At 38.2% G+C, this 18,365-nt stretch overlaps 3 protein-coding genes and 1 long non-coding RNA gene across 6 annotated transcripts in view; 1 reads left to right on the forward strand and 3 right to left on the reverse strand.

Moving 5' to 3' along the window:
• Positions 1-1,279: 1,279 nt before the first annotated feature.
• LOC115626849 (SET domain-containing protein SmydA-8) lies at positions 1,280-5,833 on the reverse strand. The gene is made up of 5 exons (XM_030522347.1): positions 5,626-5,833; positions 2,711-3,744; positions 2,503-2,625; positions 1,614-1,807; positions 1,280-1,548 (listed from the first exon to the last, which is right to left on the reverse strand). Exons 1-5 carry the CDS (start codon positions 5,641-5,643, stop codon positions 1,331-1,333), a joined length of 1,587 nt encoding a protein of 528 aa, XP_030378207.1. The 5' UTR covers positions 5,644-5,833; the 3' UTR covers positions 1,280-1,330.
• A 2,165-nt stretch (positions 5,834-7,998) lies between these two features.
• On the reverse strand, positions 7,999-8,775 carry LOC115626925. Its single transcript, XM_030522432.1, has 4 exons — positions 8,747-8,775; positions 8,557-8,682; positions 8,293-8,502; positions 7,999-8,233 (listed from the first exon to the last, which is right to left on the reverse strand). Exons 2-4 carry the CDS (start codon positions 8,668-8,670, stop codon positions 8,171-8,173), a joined length of 387 nt encoding a protein of 128 aa, XP_030378292.1. The 5' UTR covers positions 8,671-8,682; positions 8,747-8,775; the 3' UTR covers positions 7,999-8,170.
• A 1,008-nt stretch (positions 8,776-9,783) lies between these two features.
• LOC115626881 lies at positions 9,784-13,215 on the reverse strand. Of its 3 annotated transcripts, none has more exons than XR_003995621.1 (10): positions 12,888-13,215; positions 12,043-12,223; positions 11,865-11,945; positions 11,634-11,806; positions 11,007-11,122; positions 10,850-10,935; positions 10,697-10,795; positions 10,489-10,632; positions 10,275-10,431; positions 9,784-10,189 (listed from the first exon to the last, which is right to left on the reverse strand). It is a non-coding gene; the product is annotated as an uncharacterized LOC115626881 (long non-coding RNA). The 3 variants fall into 3 exon arrangements; XR_003995620.1 differs by having other exon boundaries at positions 10,489-10,610; positions 11,612-11,806; positions 12,888-13,213; XR_003995619.1 differs by having other exon boundaries at positions 10,489-10,610; positions 12,888-13,211.
• Positions 13,216-15,253: 2,038 nt separating this feature from the next.
• The window catches only part of LOC115626767, a 138,486-nt gene continuing 135,374 nt past the window's right edge, over positions 15,254-18,365 (forward strand). The window contains exons 1-2 of the mRNA XM_030522224.1: positions 15,254-15,323; positions 17,735-18,063. Of these exons, the coding sequence (XP_030378084.1) occupies positions 17,772-18,063 (292 nt within the window). The 5' untranslated portion in view covers positions 15,254-15,323; positions 17,735-17,771. The remainder of the gene's footprint in view (positions 15,324-17,734; positions 18,064-18,365) is intronic.

An 18,365-nucleotide genomic window follows, 5' to 3' on the forward strand; every position in this document is an offset into this window, starting at 1 on the left:
TTAATTAATTAACATTTTGACATCATCGCTCATTGCTGCACGTCAGCAGAGGAAACTGCAACTGCTGCATCGGCTTGGATTTTGACTTGGATCCGGAACGTCTAGGATTTTACGAGCATTGTTCGCTGCCAGCGTTCCGTTTCAGCGCGCAATTACATTGTTGGAATCTCAGTTGCAGAGATGATGATGGGGACATAAAGCTGCAATCTGTATTTAGCAGAAATCTGTACTTCATTTCGACGTTTTAGCTTTACGTGTTTATAACATGAGAGTATAACAAGCAAAGCAAAATGTTGACTAATTAAAAATTTTGTTCTTGCCTGTTGCAATTTTACGATTTTACTTAAGTTTTATTGTTATTGCACTTTATTGTTGTAGAAGCTCTGTGATTGCAGATGCCACTCTTAATGAATAGGATTTGGATTCGAGCCGAAGCTGGAGCTACGCAAGTCTGTGGCATTAGTTCAAGATTTTCATTGAACTGTTGCGATAGTAAAGAATTGCTTTTTAATTCCTAGCAGTTGTTACATTGCATATACTTACTATATACGAGTATTTTAATCACTGTAATTTGAGTTTGTTCATTTTTAATTGAACATATTCACAATTTTTGTATAAATAAATTGAATACAAATAATAAAACTATTGAATGAGTTTTACCCGAAGGGTACAGGTATACCAGAAGATGATTCGATAAAGACGTGTCTGTGCCTGTCTGCTCGTTCGTTCGGACGAACTGCGAAGCTTATGAACTAGCATAGAAAGGGGGCTGGCCCAACTTTAATGGTATATTCGTTAAAATTGAATGTTTTATTCCAAGAAAACACTGCTTAATTTAATTTTAAAGATCAAATTTATTTTATCATTAAAAAAAGAAACAACTTGTTTTGGTTTACAAATAGGACGAATATAAATAAATATGAATATGAATAAAAATTGAAATCGATGTTCAATTGCAAAAACTAAGTGGGAAAAAGTTAAAAATATTCTAACTTAATAATTGTAGTTACTAAAAATCTATCGAACAATAAGCTTAATTTTCCCCGCCAAAATAGTTAGTTTTCGTTCTTTACAGAACTTTTCAAAGCCACGCGCTCATAAAGACTTTTTAGCTTTATCGGCCCGTTGAAATAAGGTTACGTCGTAGATTTGTTGTCATTTGGCTAAGAACCAGTTCAGTGTAGCTATATTATTATTTTAAAAACACTTAAGCATGGTTTGTATTTGCTGTCCGATTTGGACACTCAAAAAAAAATTAAATAAAAAATAACAAACTCGATTAAAGGCAGGAATAACACACAAAGTTTATTAGAGATCTCGCTTTTTAAGCTCAACAGCCCATTTTAGTGAGCGCATCCGCTGCTGCTAGCCCCATTTCATGCTCGCTGGAACCCTCAGGCTCCAATAAAAGGATATCACGACTTTCGCGCAGCATTTTGACGACTTCCTTGAGTTTGCGTTGAAAATCTTGACGTTGTATTTGGCCATTTTGTATTGCATGTTGGGCGAGCACCATAATCGGCGCATGCAACTCGTACATAATGAGACCTGAAATCATATTATTAATAGATGTTGTAGTTCTATTATTATTAAAGGTCGGTTTCACGACTCACCGCGCAATCGCGTCAGTCCGGGTTCAAGCACATCGATTACCTCAAGAAACTCGCGACAATAGCGCTCCTTGCGCTCAATATCCTCCAAGGACATTTGAGGCAGTAAGTAACCCTCGATACGACCATAGATTTGGCATAGGGAGTATTTTGCAGAAAGCAAAAGATAATGATTTGGCCGCAAGATTTCACGGTAGCTGTGCGCAGTAGGTGGGGAGTGTGATTTGGTTGAGGAATAGTGTTTGGTTAGCATTAAATACTATACTTATAAGGTATGCTGAGACATTTTATGCAAATATCATACCTACCGCATACAATTTTAAATTGGTTTTGAACATTGTGAGATTGTTACAACGTCAAAGATATCTGCAAAAACGTCGTTTATATATACTATTATTCCTTATTTATTCATTCGAATGTTCAATTAGGAATTTTAGTATTGGAAAGAAAATGGTAAGGAATGTGCTTCCATAAACATTTGGTCATCACTAGCTACAAATTATATATAAAATCCATTCGAGTCTGGTTTATGGATTTTAAAAGATGTTATTTTTCAGGAGAAGCAATTTCAGATTTTAAGATTTTAATTTTAAGAGTTCAAACTGGTTTTCTTTTTGCCCATGTATAATGAATTTTTAGTAAATCATTTCATATCAGAAATAAAGCTAGCTTCAACTGAACGTGTAAATGTTTTGTTCGTGTTAATATTATAGACTCTTTATGGTTATTTTAATTATGGGGCGGCTATAAATAGTTCAATCTATTTTTTAAAATGCACAATGGCATTACTTTTTTGGTTATATTGTTTTACTACACCTCCAATTTTTTTCTATCGCCCAATCTCACAAAGTTGCCAATTTGTTGTTTTTTTTGTTGTTTTATTCATACAAACCGTTTCAGAAAGTTCTCGAGCCCCGGAATATCATGTACATCGATTGACTCCAGATCATTGTTGATGCGATCTAGCAAACGCACCAGCTGAGTCGCGCTTAAGCGATAATCGCAGCGATCGCAACTAAGCAGGGAGGTTTCATTAGATCAGTTCCTGCCACAGATATAGTCCCGATATGTATTATATACTCGCACATATCTATACTTACGTCCAATCCGCGTCCTGATCGAGGGGCTTTGCCGCCCTCACAGTACCCGCCTTGCAGCCCCCACATATCAGGGCACTACAATCGGTGCCCAACTCCCGAGGATCGGCACAGCGCTGACACTGACACCAAAACAATTTGCCATCGTGCATAAAGTCGCGTCGCTTCAGTGTGCCCTGTAGCGTATACGCATAGCTGAGCGTGAGGGCCTCGTGCTCGCGCACGCGCCTCGAAGTGCGCAAATAGATGGCGAACGATCGGGGATCGTCCGTGTGCGCCGTGTTCGGGCTACAGTCGTGCGCGAGCAGGAAAGCGCTCGGATATAGCGTACGCGCCTTTGCGCCATTCTGGCCAATCTCGAAGCAGTTGACATCTAGGATGCCGCAGATCTGGTGCAGCTCATCAGCGCTGATCGTTTCGCTCAGTTGCCAGCTCTCGCGCAATCGATGCACCACCTTCTCTTCGTAATGCTGCCACAGTACGGCATTGTGACGACGTTCCTCCGTGTGCGACTCCATGCGCTCGATCAGCACGTACTGCGCCGGCGCATGCGTCCGCAGCAGCAAAATGCGAACGATCACTACCAGTTCATAGAGATCCCTGATGTCAATGGGTGCAGCTCTTTGATGTAACTGATCGGCAGCCTGGGGGCGTCGTTTGGTATATAATGCACACTCCTCGGTACTGTGACCATTACTCTGTCCCAGCCCCACACAACTGGGTCCGCACAAGGGCCAAGCACAGCTTGGACAACGATATTGTGCAGCTGACAATGTCACCGGCTTGTAGCAACCCAGACAAACAGGATCGGCAGAGACGCAGGGACCAATCACTAGTGGTGGCTCCGTGATGAGAAGTTCGCCAGGTTTCAGCTCCCGATTGGCCACCAGATAACGGCCATAGATGTCCGAGTGAGCAATGCGGTAGGCAGGTGGTGTCGTCTCCTCATCCTGTGACTGCGGCAGTTCCTGCTCCTGTGGTTGCTTCTGATGCAGCTGGTGCTGCGGCTGTTGGTGGTGTTTCTTCTTGGCTTTGTGCTGCCCGAGAAAAACAAGAATCTCATTAGTGATGCTGCCCTGCTAATTGTATTCTAATTGCTGCCCAGCAGACGCTTGCGACCTCATCTCATTAATCACACGAGGCTATGGCCCCAGCTTCGGCTTGGTCCTGGCCTGTCAACTGCTCCACGACTCGTTTGGCTGTTGACAATTAAAAAGCGTTTAACATAGCTGCCTGTCGCTGCCTGGGCTACCCATCAACAGGTGGCGTTTAAGAGTCCCCCACTCTAGATACGTGCACATACTCGTATATTCTTTTCTAAATCTTAGCCCACTCGTTACTGCTAGTCTCCTGCAATTTGGCAAACAAGCGTTTGGCATTTGGACGTTTTAAATGCCTTTTAAGCAAGAAACATCGTTTTTATGTTCGAGCAAAATAAAAAATAAAACATCAAGAAAAGCATGCATATAGCTATAATTTTATTTATAAATCTTTGTGGACATGGTTCTCTCATCTACTTGAAATCTGTTTCTCACACGTTCGTTGTTATAAATAAAACACATCAATGCTGCTGCCGCCGCCCATCCAACTGCACAGTGGGGAATATTCTCACTGCTCTTATTGGAAATTTATTTTGCTTTTGAAAAAAGTATTGGACAAATACAGAAGCGTTAAATTTATGGCTAAACAGCAGCTGTTTTTTTAATATTTATCCCTGTTTGTGTGGGTATGCTTTATATGTAAAATAAACGAAAATGCTTGAAACTATTTGATTGGCTATTTGTTATTGTCGGAACAATAAAATAAAGCCGAAAATGTTCAGCTTGTTAGAACATGTTTAATAACAATATGTGGTTTGGAAATACATTCTGGCTACCACAGAAATAATATTTTTTATTCTTGAATGGATAATTTGGAAACGACGAATATTACTAAATAGATATACTTAGTTTACTACTAACATAATAGGGTCTAGTTCAATCGTTTTCCGTTTTAATTTTTAGTGGTAAAATAATTATTTAAAACACTTAGTGCATTGATTTTCTGACATAATTTATAAGTAAGCTGATGAATAGCTTTTGTATTCTACATACTAGCATGTCTTCCAACTGTTGATATTTTTGTAGATTTAAACTATTTGCTTGCGAAAACTTAATACTAATAAGTATAAAGATATTTTATTTCAGTTAGCAAGTCATGTCAGTTTTAAATGCAATTCATGGTAATTGTAATATCAAGAATAGGACCACTGTTCAATGCTTGACTGTCTGCCGCCTGACTGACTAAAAGCAAAATCTGTGGTAACAAAAACAAAACAACCGAAAGCCAAGATAGCCGTCCGTCGACAGCCGGCGGCCAAAATAGCCCAGAAGAGCAACTGGGGCGACGGCAGTGAGTGTGGCTACTGCGGCCATTGTGGCAGTGTCTCCCATAATGCCCCCCACGACTTGATTGCGAGCCACCGTCCAACTGGTGGTTGTGTGGCATTTTTATACGTTTTCATGAGTTTAATTGCACAAAATTTACGCATTTTAATGAGCCACGCAAGCAACATTTGCTGGCAGGCTGACCGCCCCCGACCCGCCATAGCTTTACTTTGTTTTCATTTTAATTTTATATAAATTTTATATTTTGTGCTCTGCATTTTATTTGTCATGTAATTAAATGCAGTCCTTTACAGGTATTTACATTTTTTGTATAAATTAATTTTTAATTATATTGCCAAAAGCACCAACACGACCGCCATTGCGCCGGCCAACAACAAGCATCAACCCAAAGACCGCTGTACATATCCCATTCCTGCACCAATGCCCAAGCCCAAGCCCATTACAATACCCACGCTCATGCCCATGCCCATGCCCATGCCCAAGCCCACGCCCAGTTGATTTCCATGTGGCTCGCTTGTCGCTGGTGTTTACATTTTTTCTTGCGGGCATTTTTCCGATGTCGTTGGCGGCAATTGATTTTTTAATTGATAACTTTATACACGGTGCATGGATAATTTAAAGCTCATTTAATAGTTTTTCATTAACAGCTTGCGTTCAAACGCTTATTTAATTGTGCTTGTAATTAATAAAAAATGATTAAATCACGCGTATTCAGCGGCCGCGTGTCACGCGCTGTTCAGGCCCCGACGCACAGATTGCAACTGTCTCGGTTTTTGTCGTCGCTGGCGTCATTGGCGCGTGCTCAACGGAGACCTATGTATGGGACGCACGTTCCCCTACACATACTTGTATATACATACTTACATAAATAAATACACACATGCAATACGTTCTTGTACGCACACAAACACACACACTCACATGCAGAGACTCTGTAGACACACGCCCAAGTGAATGTTGGCAAGTGATTTCGACATATTTATAAATTTATAATATCAAAAACAATTTGGCAACCAAAAACTTTGTAAACATTTCTGATGATGACGATCTGATGCGCTTGAGGTCGAGGCTTTTGCGATAGCGCTGTCAATGCCATCGACAAAAGTTTGGCTATGGCCAACACTGTGGGATAGGTGTGGAAAGGCTGTGCAACAAAGGGAAGAAAGGATGTCAACATTGTGAGACTATTTCCTTCATTATAGGAATTGAGACTGAGACTGCACTCGATGTGTAAACTGTACACTGAGCGTTTAAAACAGAGCATTAGAAAGTTTAAAAGAGTGTGTAGTTTGAAATTGTTGTTTATAAAATTAAATAGTTCCGGCATTCGATGTGTAAGAAATTGCCATTGTAATTCGATTTAATTTATTTGAAAAAATGCAGGCTAGATGATGGGAACTAGTAAATATTTTTTCATATTTTTTGTGACCAGAATAGGATGTTTTTCAAAGTAGTGTCACAAGCTTTAATAAAATTAATTATTTAAGTTTCCTTCAATGACTTAAAAACTACTTTACTGCCTCGTTGTCCAGAAACTAATAATTTGTTAACATTTTTAACATCTACGACTAATTGTTGCATGATGATGTACGTGGAAATATAGCATAATCGTTAATCGTTTCGTTGTTAAAATATATTCAATTAATTTCTGCTGGTTTTGTGCTACTACACAGGCAGAAATGATACATAGCAATTAAAATTGTCTCCATTTATATATGTGTGTACAAGTATATTGCTTGCGCACAAGTTTGAACATATTTTATGCACAATTCCATTTTGTGACATGTCAAAAATTGTAAGCAGCGGCATAGCATTGTCATTCTGCTCAACATGTGCGAGCATTTGCGAACGAGCATTTCAATTAGTAGTCAAATGCTCGCGGCTATATTGTTAGCTGGTTGCAGTTGTCGTGTCTCTCCCGACGTGTAGTGCAGTTTTAATTGTTGGCATTACAATTGCCCGCGGGTAACAACCACAGCAACACCAACAAAACTTTGTCAGCAGTCAGTCAGATCGGCACCCACACTCACAGCAGCATTCGTAGCCGCGCCCGCACCCGCACCCGCCATTCAGGGCGAGCAACAAAGAAGCAACGCATTTGGGTGTCGCTTTTGATGATTTCACGCGCGCGCTGCCTAAAAGTATGCAGTGAAAGCTGCTCGCAAGCAGTGCCATAGGCAACAAGAGAGGGGCAGAACACAACGCAACAAAACACACACATATCCACACACTCGCAAACAAACACACACACCATTTGCACAACTCGCGCTTTGTTTATTATCTAGAGCGGAAACTATGAGTTATTTTTTTTTTTTCTTTAGCACGTCTACAATGTGAACGCCTAGAGACGGACAAAGTGCCGCGCAACAATTTTGCACGCTGGGCAAGGCTTGGGGTCACATTGGCAGTTGCCCGACACCAGCCCGACACCAGTTCCAGCAGCACCAGCTGCATGCAACTACAACTATAGCTCGTAGCTGTGTAGCACCGGGCCGCGAGCAATGGCCACGCCAGAAGTTGGTGTATCCGACAAATATTTGCAAGTCAAGTTACCATTGGCGTAGAAGTGCGCCAGCGATGGCATCAGCAGGAGCAGGCAACGCGTCTGATGCGCCAACGCACAGTGGCCCTAAATTAAGTGCAGATAAAAAGTTAATCACACACATTTCTTCGAAAGAGTGAAATGCTTTAATATACATTAATAGGAAGAGAAACAAACCAAGCTAAGTTGTAATCGTGTGCGTTCATTAGGGCCCGCAAACTTAGTTCCCTACTAAAGTGTTTTCATTCGAAAGCATTTAATACATATTTTGGATTTTCTTACCAATGGTCACCAAACGGCATATGTTTATATACAAAATAAGGTTAAGCACTTTGGGGTTTTCATGTACTAGTTAGCAGGGGTTGACCGATTGAACGAAATGTTTATTTGTATTATTAAAAAAATAAAAACTATAAACGAAAAATTTTTGATTAAATATGAAAAATCTGATAAGCAGTTTCTTCATGTAATGAACTCTTTTTGTGTGGGCCCAGTGCATTCAGTTGGTCTTTTTTAAAATGCAGTATCTGGCATCTACTTATTTTCAGTTTCACGTTTTTCAAATAGTGCTTCATAGGTAGTTGGTACATCGATAGTCTGTAAAATAGATGAAGAAGCTAAGTTGCATTCATCAATGGGAAATCGGCTCAAACCACCTTCTCAGAACTCTCGTCAGTTTCAAAAATCATTTCAGCCTCAACATCCCCAATACGAAGGCGTACCACACCATCCTCATTTGCATCTCTTTGCGTTAATTCCTGTACTCTCACCTCACGCCCATTCACAAAAATACGACCCATTAAGGTCACAACATCTACTTCGCCATTGCGTACACAATGGATAACGGCGTGATCCTGCTCGATGCTCTGCCAAACTTAGATCGGTGCATTAATGTGAACACAAATAATTTGAACTCTTACCTCATGCTGTAGACAGAATTCGTAGTGTTGACGAGTTCCTATATAGTATTTGTTGTATGTCTGCAGCTCCACTGCTGGTAGACCATTTATGCTAAAGCGTACACGTACTACCATGGCGGATCGTGACTAAAATTAAATGCGAGTCTTTAGAGTCTTACTTAGTAACGCTGAATATGTAAGCTCTACTTACATGCGTGACTTTTTCTCAACTGTGTAATTTAAAAAGGCAAGTGCCAGGTCGAAATATTTGTCAAAGCACACTAGGTTGCCCAGAAATGTATTTTTTTGGTACTAACAATAATAATTAACATCAACAATTCCAGACATCATCTCCTTTATCACACATACACATATTTTATTGTATGACTAGTTAATAGCTACTGTTTCTTTATATAGTTCAGTGTACATTTCCTTGGCAGATATACTCGTACAGAAATGTTCGAATTCGTTGCGAGTTTAAATGTGACATTATTAATTTCCTTTAACTTCAGGCAACTTGTCTTCGTCCACTGTGCGATGTCTGCTGACGTTGTTGATGAGTTTCGATGTCAGCATAAACGTCACTCAGCGTGTCTACCCCTCTGCCCATTGTCTGTCTGTCCACCCGTCTGCGCCTGGAATATATGCAACTGTGTCAACGTGTGATTGCTGCAGACGTCGCTACTGCCGCTGCCTTTAGACATTTTTTTAATGGGGACACCCGCCCATATACACACCCACACACAGCACACATGCACTGAGCTGAACGGTGGAATGTTGGAAGTCCAAGCACCTTGCATGGCAATTGTAAGCCAGTCAGTTGGCAAGAATTTAGCGTTGCACGAGACGGCTGATGTGCCGCCTATTGCTTAGTTTCCCTTCTATAAATGTATTATGCAAGCAGCAGCTGGAATTGCTGCTCAACATTAACTTGGCTTAATTGCTTATTGGCCTCAGGTAATGTGCCACAATTTACACACAGACACAGACACTATATACTTGTATATGGTGGATGTGCTGCTTATTTACTGAGCCGTTTCGCTTTGCTCAAAAAGAGTAAAAGTTCGCTTAATTGCATTGGCCTGGAAGCAGCAACATGTTGTGCTCAATAATTTAGCATACATTGGGGCGTCTCTCATGGGCTGTCATTCGGTAACCAAAATCAACGTCAACATCACCATCGCTATCGCCATATGTCATGAATGTGCACAACCCTAATGCTCGGAGATTTGAGTAAAAGGCAACTAATTTCATGTGTATATTTATTGAAGTTAGTTGATTTCCATGCATTTACGATTCGTATGTATGTAAATATATTGTGTGTACATAGTTAAATTAAGGAAATGAGATTTCAGCAACGCGATCCAGCACGCCAAAAATAGGCTCATTATATTCCGCAACACAGCGAGGTACCATCGTTGAAATCTTTCCCACAATGCCACGCTGAAAACATAGCCACCTTTCCAGTCTGAGACCAGATATGCTCGGTTGACGCTGTGCATATAGAGTGTATATATATAATTCACTTAGGGTTATGCCTCCTACTTATAGAGAACAGCGAATTGTCTTCGTATTAAAAATTTAATAATGTTGCTGTGCATTTTGTATTTTTGGGTAGCTTTTTCATTGCATCGCAAATAATATAGATTGTCGGCTGTGGATGAGATGAAAAATTACCATTATAATATTAATATACAGGATACAGATACAGGAGCAAAATTTAGGAGAACAATATTTACCTATATTTAAAATGTTCGCCAACATTAGTGTGTATTTATTAAATAGTGATATATATCTATATGATGCTTTGGTCATTAAGACGCTTCCGATGATATCGAACTGGTTACCTGAGCATTATATTGATTGATGGTTCTTAAATTTATAGTGTTGTTTTGGCTTGAGAATTACGACACATTAATTATATGGGAAGTTCTGCATAATATTGGGACTCACCAGCGGCCCATTAACCGATTTATCAAATTGATTTCCTTGTATAGAGTGTGCTTATTAAAGGTGTTGATCTTTGTTTTTAGACTTGTGTATTATACGTATACTATATTTCATTGCTGTGTGATCTGAAAATGGGGTTAAATGTCGCTGATAAGTAGGTAAGGGATTTTTTATGCATACTGAAATAAAATCCTACCATCTGCCTACTAACCAGTTAATAAAAATATAGTTTTTATAGTCCTTGTTCTTGCTCTTGTGATTTCTGCGTGTTCTTAGATTTATATATAAATTAATTATAACACCGTTTGATCTGAAAAGGAACAGGGTTAAATAGTCAATGAAATATTTCGTTTAAGCAACTTACCATCTGCCCAATAACCCGTACTTTAATTCGGTATTTCTGTACAATTAATTCTGTTTCTATGTTATTTTTACCATTAATTAATGCATCTGTAGATGATATAGAGATGATATATTGTTTATCAAAAATACAAATTAATCATTTTTCGAGATAAGCTTACCAGTTCGTTATGCCATTTGTCATGATGGTATTCTATTTTTGTAGATGTGTTGTTCTTGTTCTGCTCAGTATAAAGGTTTGTAGTTTCTTTTCGCAACTTGCATTTGCTCGTAGTGGCTGCGATGAGATTGGAAAATTATATTAATTACCTGCTTAAGATTGAATATTTACACACTTATTGTATTCAATTTTTAGGTGCTCTTTCTTTTTTTATGGAACTGTGTCTTGATTATTTTTATGTACTCCTCATTTTTGTACATATGCCATGCAAAAGTGGCTATGGATGATATATATATAAATGTATAAATATAATTATACATGGTATCTATTAATAATAATAATAATATACCGACATATATTTCTGTGTTCTTATGGATCTATAAGTATCTTTACTTCCGTTGCAAAGGATGCTAGAGAAAATTGTGATATAATTAAATTCGTAAAGAATAAAGCTTAGTATTTACATGAACAAGATTTTCTAAGAATAAATACATAAAATTATGGTGACGTTTGGCAAGGAACGGCTTAAGATTCTACAAGTATGTATTAAGAAATATTTGGTGAATCTTCTGTTAATGGTTGGAGTTATAAATAAAATACACTTACAAGATTCCCAAAGAATAATTACCTATTCTTTAATTTGAAGTAAAAATATGTATATGTTGTGTCTTCTTTTCATTTGCCATCATACACTTAGAAATTAAATAGGCACCGGTAGGTATGTTTTACAGCGGATGGCATTGTCATGATTATTTTAAATTCTGTTTTATTTGTCATATGTATCATTAAATTGGACTAAAGCTGAAATAAAGAATTTGCGTTGTAAAAAATCTGTTAAGCCTTGATTTATGAAACTTACCAGTTGATTGCTTTCCATTTAAAATGATTTGGAAAAGCATTTCCTTTTCTTTGCTGAATGTATGTACTAGTATTGTGTTGTCTGTTTTGAGATTAAATTTAAATAATGACAAATTTAGTATTGGCACGAAATAGGAGCACTTTCCAGATAGGGTTTGTCTAATTTGAATTTAACTTACCGTGTTTGTATGTTTAGCTTTTGAAATGTTATCCGTGGCTGTATCTCACTCATTGTGTTGTGTTGATATATTTGCAATGCACCAAAACTTTTTTTTTTTTTTTTTTTAGCTGCAGCTCGGATTTCGAGTGGAGAATAGATTCCAAAATGTATTTCGATCTAACCAGTGGTTTCTTCGTCAACTGCAAAAGAGAATTGACCATTTTTATTTTGAAGAGTTAAATACTTCCAGCCCGACTCTTTTTCCCGCTACAGTAAACCAATCATTTCTATTTCAGTTATGTAAGTTTGGCAGCTATATACAAAAGTAAAGCTATATAGAATATGGCATGCCAAAAATGAACTCTGCCTATGGATAAGACAAGCTTGGTTTCCCCAGACAGACATGTCCATATCGTTTCGTCTTGCTATCATAAATCGACATACATATAACATGGGGTCTCCCACGCCTCTTTCTGTCTGTGAAAAGCATGTGGCGTTCAGACTTCGTAGCATACCCTTTAATTGTCGGGTACTTGGAATAAAGATTTAGATTCGCATTAGTTCGCCCACAGCGTTGACAGATTTAAATGTCATTTACAAATGACTTTTAAATGACATGACATTACATTTTTTCGACCGGACAGTTTTATGGTTCAATTGTTTCACAGTTTTAAAAACATTGTGAAAATTGAAGAAGAAAAGATTAACCGGAAGAATATTATCTTAAAATCTACACTTGTTACGTTAGCCATATTATTAACTTTTATGCTTTTATGAAAACCGAGAAAGTTATAGACACTGATCAGCAGGTAAAATAAGACAGATTATCTGAACAGGAAGTGCACTCATGTTTTGGAAACTTACCGGATAATTGCGTCACAAAATTGTATCACTTGTTCACCTTCCGAAAGAAACTACTTTACTGGAATTTTTGCTTTAATAAAACGTATAACTTTTCTACTTTTAAATTTTTTTTCACTAAATAATTTTTTTGCTCCGTTCAGCTGGAGCTCCGGGGGCAGACTGAAATTTTTACTAGGTGACGTACTCGTATATATGTGTTTTACAGCGCCTACTGCTTTACAAAATATTGTTTTACACAGCCTACTACTTTGGAATGTTTTCAGATTTCGTTTGAAAAAGAAGCCAGACCTATTTACACAAACTCCGCACAACACGTAAAATTTTGTGGTTTTTATTTCAATATTTAATTCACTTGAAAATTTGTTCTTCGTTTAGCTCGAGCTCCGACTGTAGACTGAATTCTGAAATCATATTTTTAGGATCCTTTTGTTTTTTAACGCCTACTGCGCTCTTGTATGTTATAAAATCTGTAAGAACTGGCAAAAACATTTGATTGAAATGTGTAGATGGCAACGATAAAAGCGTTATCGGTACCATGCAAATGGAACAAGGAACAATGGAACAATTTTAAATTGATTAAGAACCTTATTGAGCTCCTTATGTTGCTTATCGACTGCATCTCTCCTAAGAAAATGGTGGACAATTTTCGTTAAGCTGTTCGTTTTCAAAATATGGATGTAATTTCCATAAGTTTCTGACATAGACAATTCGAATATAGAAAATGGTTATGTCTGGTATCGGTTAGATTTTGTGCAGTTCCTCTTGAAAAAACCACATTAAAACCCTTCTGTGTTTTTGGAAACAAAGGTATCAGCTGCTGCTGAGTAAAAAAAGTAAAGGTATTCCAGAAATTGCAGACAAAACTGGAACTAAAACTGGAAATTATTTTGATTCCGCACTTCGAACAGCTTATACAACTCTACATAATTATTGGTCACATTGCTCACTGTTCTCTGTATCGTTTTCATAGATATTTATTGCAAAAGGAATGGGTCTATCATGAATTTTAGTTTATCTTGCAAGGAAAATTGTATGTGTCTAAGCAGTGTTGAAGTCATTTTAAATTATACGTATTGTAATCTTGATGCGCAGCTTGTCAAAAAGGAAATCGACAACACGAATTCGATTACCATCTCCTCCACATGTTGAAATAAAATAAGTGGAATATTTCAAGGCACATTGATAAGCTAACTAGAAGTGAAGAATTATCGATGGAACAATCTATGCTTGGGCGAACTGTCTATAGAACAGTCATCGAGCTCCCCTGCGCTATCGATAATTTTGCAAAGTCATCAAGGTAAGGGAGATGGGTAGTCACATTAATCGTGGCAGCGCCATCACATTTCTAAAACGACGGAGTCCAGCATCTGCAAAACATAATTGTATTACAAGATGAAACGTTGATGCATCGATTTCAGCTCTAGTATGAAAGTAAAGGGCTTTTTGGTTTCGACATCATTTGCATTGGATTGCAGGGCTAGGGAGCCCCAAAGAAACTCACCATAGTTGCATGCCACAAGCCGCGTGTGGACATGTTGACAGACTCCAACCGGCTTTTGTGCGTCAAGCTAAAAGGAAATCCCGCTGAAAACAAACAGCACAATGCATTGCACGTGCCACTCACACACACACACTCAATGGCACATACACTCTCACACACTCAAAGCCACATACACTTACTTACACACATGTGAAGCTGCTCACAGCGAGCATACACGAGACAAAAACGAAGTTGTCGACGACGACAATGTCGATGACGATGGCAGCCTTTCGGCCCCCTGCCAGTGTTGGCAATTCATGAGCGTTGCAAAAAGCTAGATGAGCAATTGAAACAAGCTAGAAATGCTAAATAAAATCCAGGCCAGTCAGAGAAGTTGACTTTTAGGAACTTCAAAGGTATTGTTATAAGTTGAAAGATTTTCAAGCAAGCATTTCGTTCCAAAGACTGCTGTATGATATATTGGCCTGGTGAAGTCAGTCGGCATAGGCTGGGTAGCTATAGAGGGTCCTTTTTAAAATATTTTATTAGTTTAATTAATATAATTTAATTAATGTAAATTTAAACAAATGTGGCAAAAAAAAGGCCTGGTCATAGTTGTTTTACTATTTAATTTAATTTAAGTTATCTAGATAAATATATGTAGTACCATAGAAAGCAGAAGGCTTGAAATTGTTTTCTATATTATTCTATTATACTATTATTAAATTTTTCCGTTGTCAGCATTGGGCAACTCTAGAGCTAGCGGGAAAAAGGCTGCACTGGCAACGCTGCTGACTGGCGCGGCCTTTGGGCACTTGGACTCTTGGCGCTTTATAAACTCACCACACGACCAGCAGCTGGCACAGTCGTCGACCGGCTTTCGCAGCGAGCGGACTTGTCGCGGAGTGTAAACGGGAGCGTAAGCGAACCAAAAACAGCGTAAATAGTGAAATAACGTAAGCAAAAGTTGCCAAACAGCACGTGCAGCCGTGTCCTCCTGTGGATGTTGGCGTCAGACGTTTTCGCGGTTATTGGATTTTACTTTTTTTGTTTTTGGTTTAGGGCGGAGGCGGCCAGTTGTTTATTTACTTTTTTTGAAATTTTTTTAAAGTGAAACTGAAACCGCTTTTGGCTTTGGCGCTAAATCGTGTGCCAGCGTGTGCGAAAAAGAGTGAAAAGAGTTATTAATCATTAAAGGACATTTATGTCGCATGGTGTCGCATTCCAGCACATCACACACACACCAAGGCACACACCCACACATATGCACAATGGCCGCTTGTCAGTTGTAAATTTAGTTACGAGTATTTCTTGTGTGTTTTTTTTTTTTTTTTGGGTAACCTCAGGCTTATGGGACGCTCAAAAACCCACAGAATAATTTATTTACATTTATGTGACAGCCAGCGTTGTGCATTATTCTTGTTATTTAAAGACATATAGTGGTATATTCACAATTTGGATGCAAATTGTTGCGTGCCACAAAAAATAGGCATTGAAGTCGCGAAAATATCGAGGACAATTGTCAAACGGTGTTCTTTGTTCTGTCTCAGGCCAGAGTAGTGCATCATAATTCGTTTAATCAGCGAATATTTAATGATAGTGAGTTTATAAGTAATTTAGAGTGATTTCTTTAATATTGTGATTCAACAATACTGACTATTCGTACATTTTTGAAACATATGTATCAACAATTTGCTAATAATAACATTGCAAAATTGACGTTTGCAACTCGAACATACACTTTTTTGACATTATACATTTGAGATTACAAATTGTCAGATTCTAATAATATTGCGTTCTTAAACTTAAATAAAAAATGCCAATTGAAGCGATAAAATAGTACTTTTAAGTGTTACCCCTTCGCTTCCTGTGAAAAACTACTTAACTTCTTAAAATATGCCCTTCTTTTTCCAACCTTAATAGAATATTGAAACAAAATTGAAACAAATAATGGAATCTTATTTTATTAGGTAAATTTATTAATTTTGTTAACAACAATTTTTAAAACTAATGCAGTGTACACATCAAATTTTCAGCTCTAAAGTTTTTAGCTTTCAGATTTGTTCTATAATCTTCATAAAATTGATATTATTTTTTTGCGCTTATGACTTTGTTTTAGCTACAATAACCGAAATTTACTTTGCACATTAACACGCCCTAAATATTAAATTTATGTGGCGTAGGCAAACTTTCTAATTTATTTAGTTGGTGCTGGTCATCAACTGATAATTGGCAACACCAACTAAATTAAACTGTAAATATTATTACAGAAATTATTCATTATGTATTTATAAGAGTTGTAGACTTGTCTTAAAGTTTCCAGGAGTTTTGCATTTGCGCATTCATGGTTACATTTACTTGTTAAATAACGAAGTAATTTTCAAAACTTATTCACTTGGATTGCGCATTCACTTGACTGTCACCTCATATTCAATATTGGCCTCGTTTATTCAAGTTTATTAAGCATCAAGTGAGTAAGTGACTGCCACTTTGAGCCTTAAGTCTTGTACTGCTACTGTTCCTGCTGCTTCCACTTCTTGCTCCCCATCATGGGAGCTAGCCCGCCGACCGCTTTCAGTTCGTTTTGTATTAGGAACCATGCTCAGCCCTTTGGCGTCGCTGTTAATAATGATTTCCACCGTCTTGCGATTCGATTCGGTCGGCCTTTCTGTGGGACGTCGACGTCTCGGCGCTATTCGCGACGATTTATGAAAATTGAAGTCTTTGTTTTATGCGCTTGACGATGGCAACGTGACGATGGCACTGTGTGGGGCACTTGTTCAATATTTTATGCAAAGCAGCCAGCAACGGATTCATCGCAGCTAACCCGCCCAAGTCACTTCCACTTCTTTTCGTTTTTGCAACCTTACTACCGCACAGGTGGAAATGTTGGCAGTGCCATTGATTCACAGTCGACCCGTTGCTCCGCTCACTTTGTCGCAGTCGCAGTCGTAGTCGCATTCTCAGTCTCAGGTCCCGGCCAAATGCCATACGACCTACTTTGATTTCGTTTGCCATGTTTAGAGTTCATATTTTTGCCTCGATTTTTATGTGTTTGCACAAATGCCTTTGTTGGCTTCGATTTGCAGCAGAGAGTCCTCCAACCATGCTGCCATCAGTTTTGGAGTTAGCACCGCAGGCGAGGCAGGCACACAATTGCCATAATTCAATTTTAGTTTTAATTTCCGCTCTTTGGCGTAAATTACATTCGCTTGCAATATATTCAATGCTTGTGTGTGTGTGTGTATAGGATTGTGTCTGTATGTGTGTGTGTGTGCAAATCTGGTTTGCAAAGCGGTTTTGGTTTAATCTTTTGTAAACCAAATCTATTTGTGGAGCATCCAATAATATTAAGTTGTGATCGCAGCTAACCAAACTTTAACAAAACCTTAAAATAAAGGAAAATGTCCGCTTTGAAAATGTCGCGTTCAAAACCAACGAAAACCCAATCCATATACTTTTATCTACATGCCGGACTACTCGTGCTCATTGGCTGCCTCGATCAGTTGCCAAGAGTTGCGGCAGGATCGTGCCGCGAGGCTCAACTCTGTTGCAATGGGCGTGACTCCTCATGCGTTGTGCAGAAGGCGCCCATTAATGCCATTATTGAGGATCTGAGTGACAAGCCATGCTATTGCGATCATGCTTGCCTCAAGCTCGGTGACTGCTGCGAAGACTTCAAGGATCATTGTGGAGGTAAGACAAATTAATATGATGTTACTATACATATTGCAGAAATCATAAAAAATCATTAAAATTGAATCCTGTCATTTACTTTTAAACTCAATAATGCCGATTATTTTCCAAATGATTCTTATTCAACTGTTGCCCAAATGTTTTTAAATCAGTTGAGACCGTGTAAATGTTTTCTATTTGAAAATAAATTACTTTTTTTCGTGAAGCCATAATTTTTTTGTAAATAATGAAAAATGTTAATATTATCAGATGTTTTTGCTTTTGTGTACATTTTTTTTTAATCAATATTCCTGTATTGATTC

Source organism: Scaptodrosophila lebanonensis, unplaced genomic scaffold (genome assembly GCF_003285725.1).
Source record: "Scaptodrosophila lebanonensis strain 11010-0011.00,11010-0021.00 unplaced genomic scaffold, SlebRS2 tig00000089-arrow-pilon, whole genome shotgun sequence".
Classification (NCBI taxonomy): Eukaryota; Metazoa; Arthropoda; class Insecta; order Diptera; family Drosophilidae; genus Scaptodrosophila; species Scaptodrosophila lebanonensis.

Bases quoted from the DNA above. Each gene is read 5' to 3' on its own strand.
- LOC115626849 (XM_030522347.1), bottom strand. The intron at 1,808-2,502 runs GTTTGTATGAAT...TACTGCGCACAG, and splicing joins CTCGAGAACTTTCTGAAACG to CTACCGTGAAATCTTGCGGC. The intron at 1,549-1,613 runs GTGAGTCGTGAA...ATATGATTTCAG, and splicing joins CGGACTGACGCGATTGCGCG to GTCTCATTATGTACGAGTTG.
- LOC115626925 (XM_030522432.1), bottom strand. From the start codon at position 8,670: ATGGTAGTACGTGTACGCTTTAGCATAAATGGTCTACCAGCAGTGGAG. The intron at 8,503-8,556 runs GTAAGAGTTCAA...TAAGTTTGGCAG, and splicing joins AATTCTGTCTACAGCATGAG to AGCATCGAGCAGGATCACGC. The intron at 8,234-8,292 runs GTGGTTTGAGCC...TCTATTTTACAG, and splicing joins CTGACGAGAGTTCTGAGAAG to ACTATCGATGTACCAACTAC.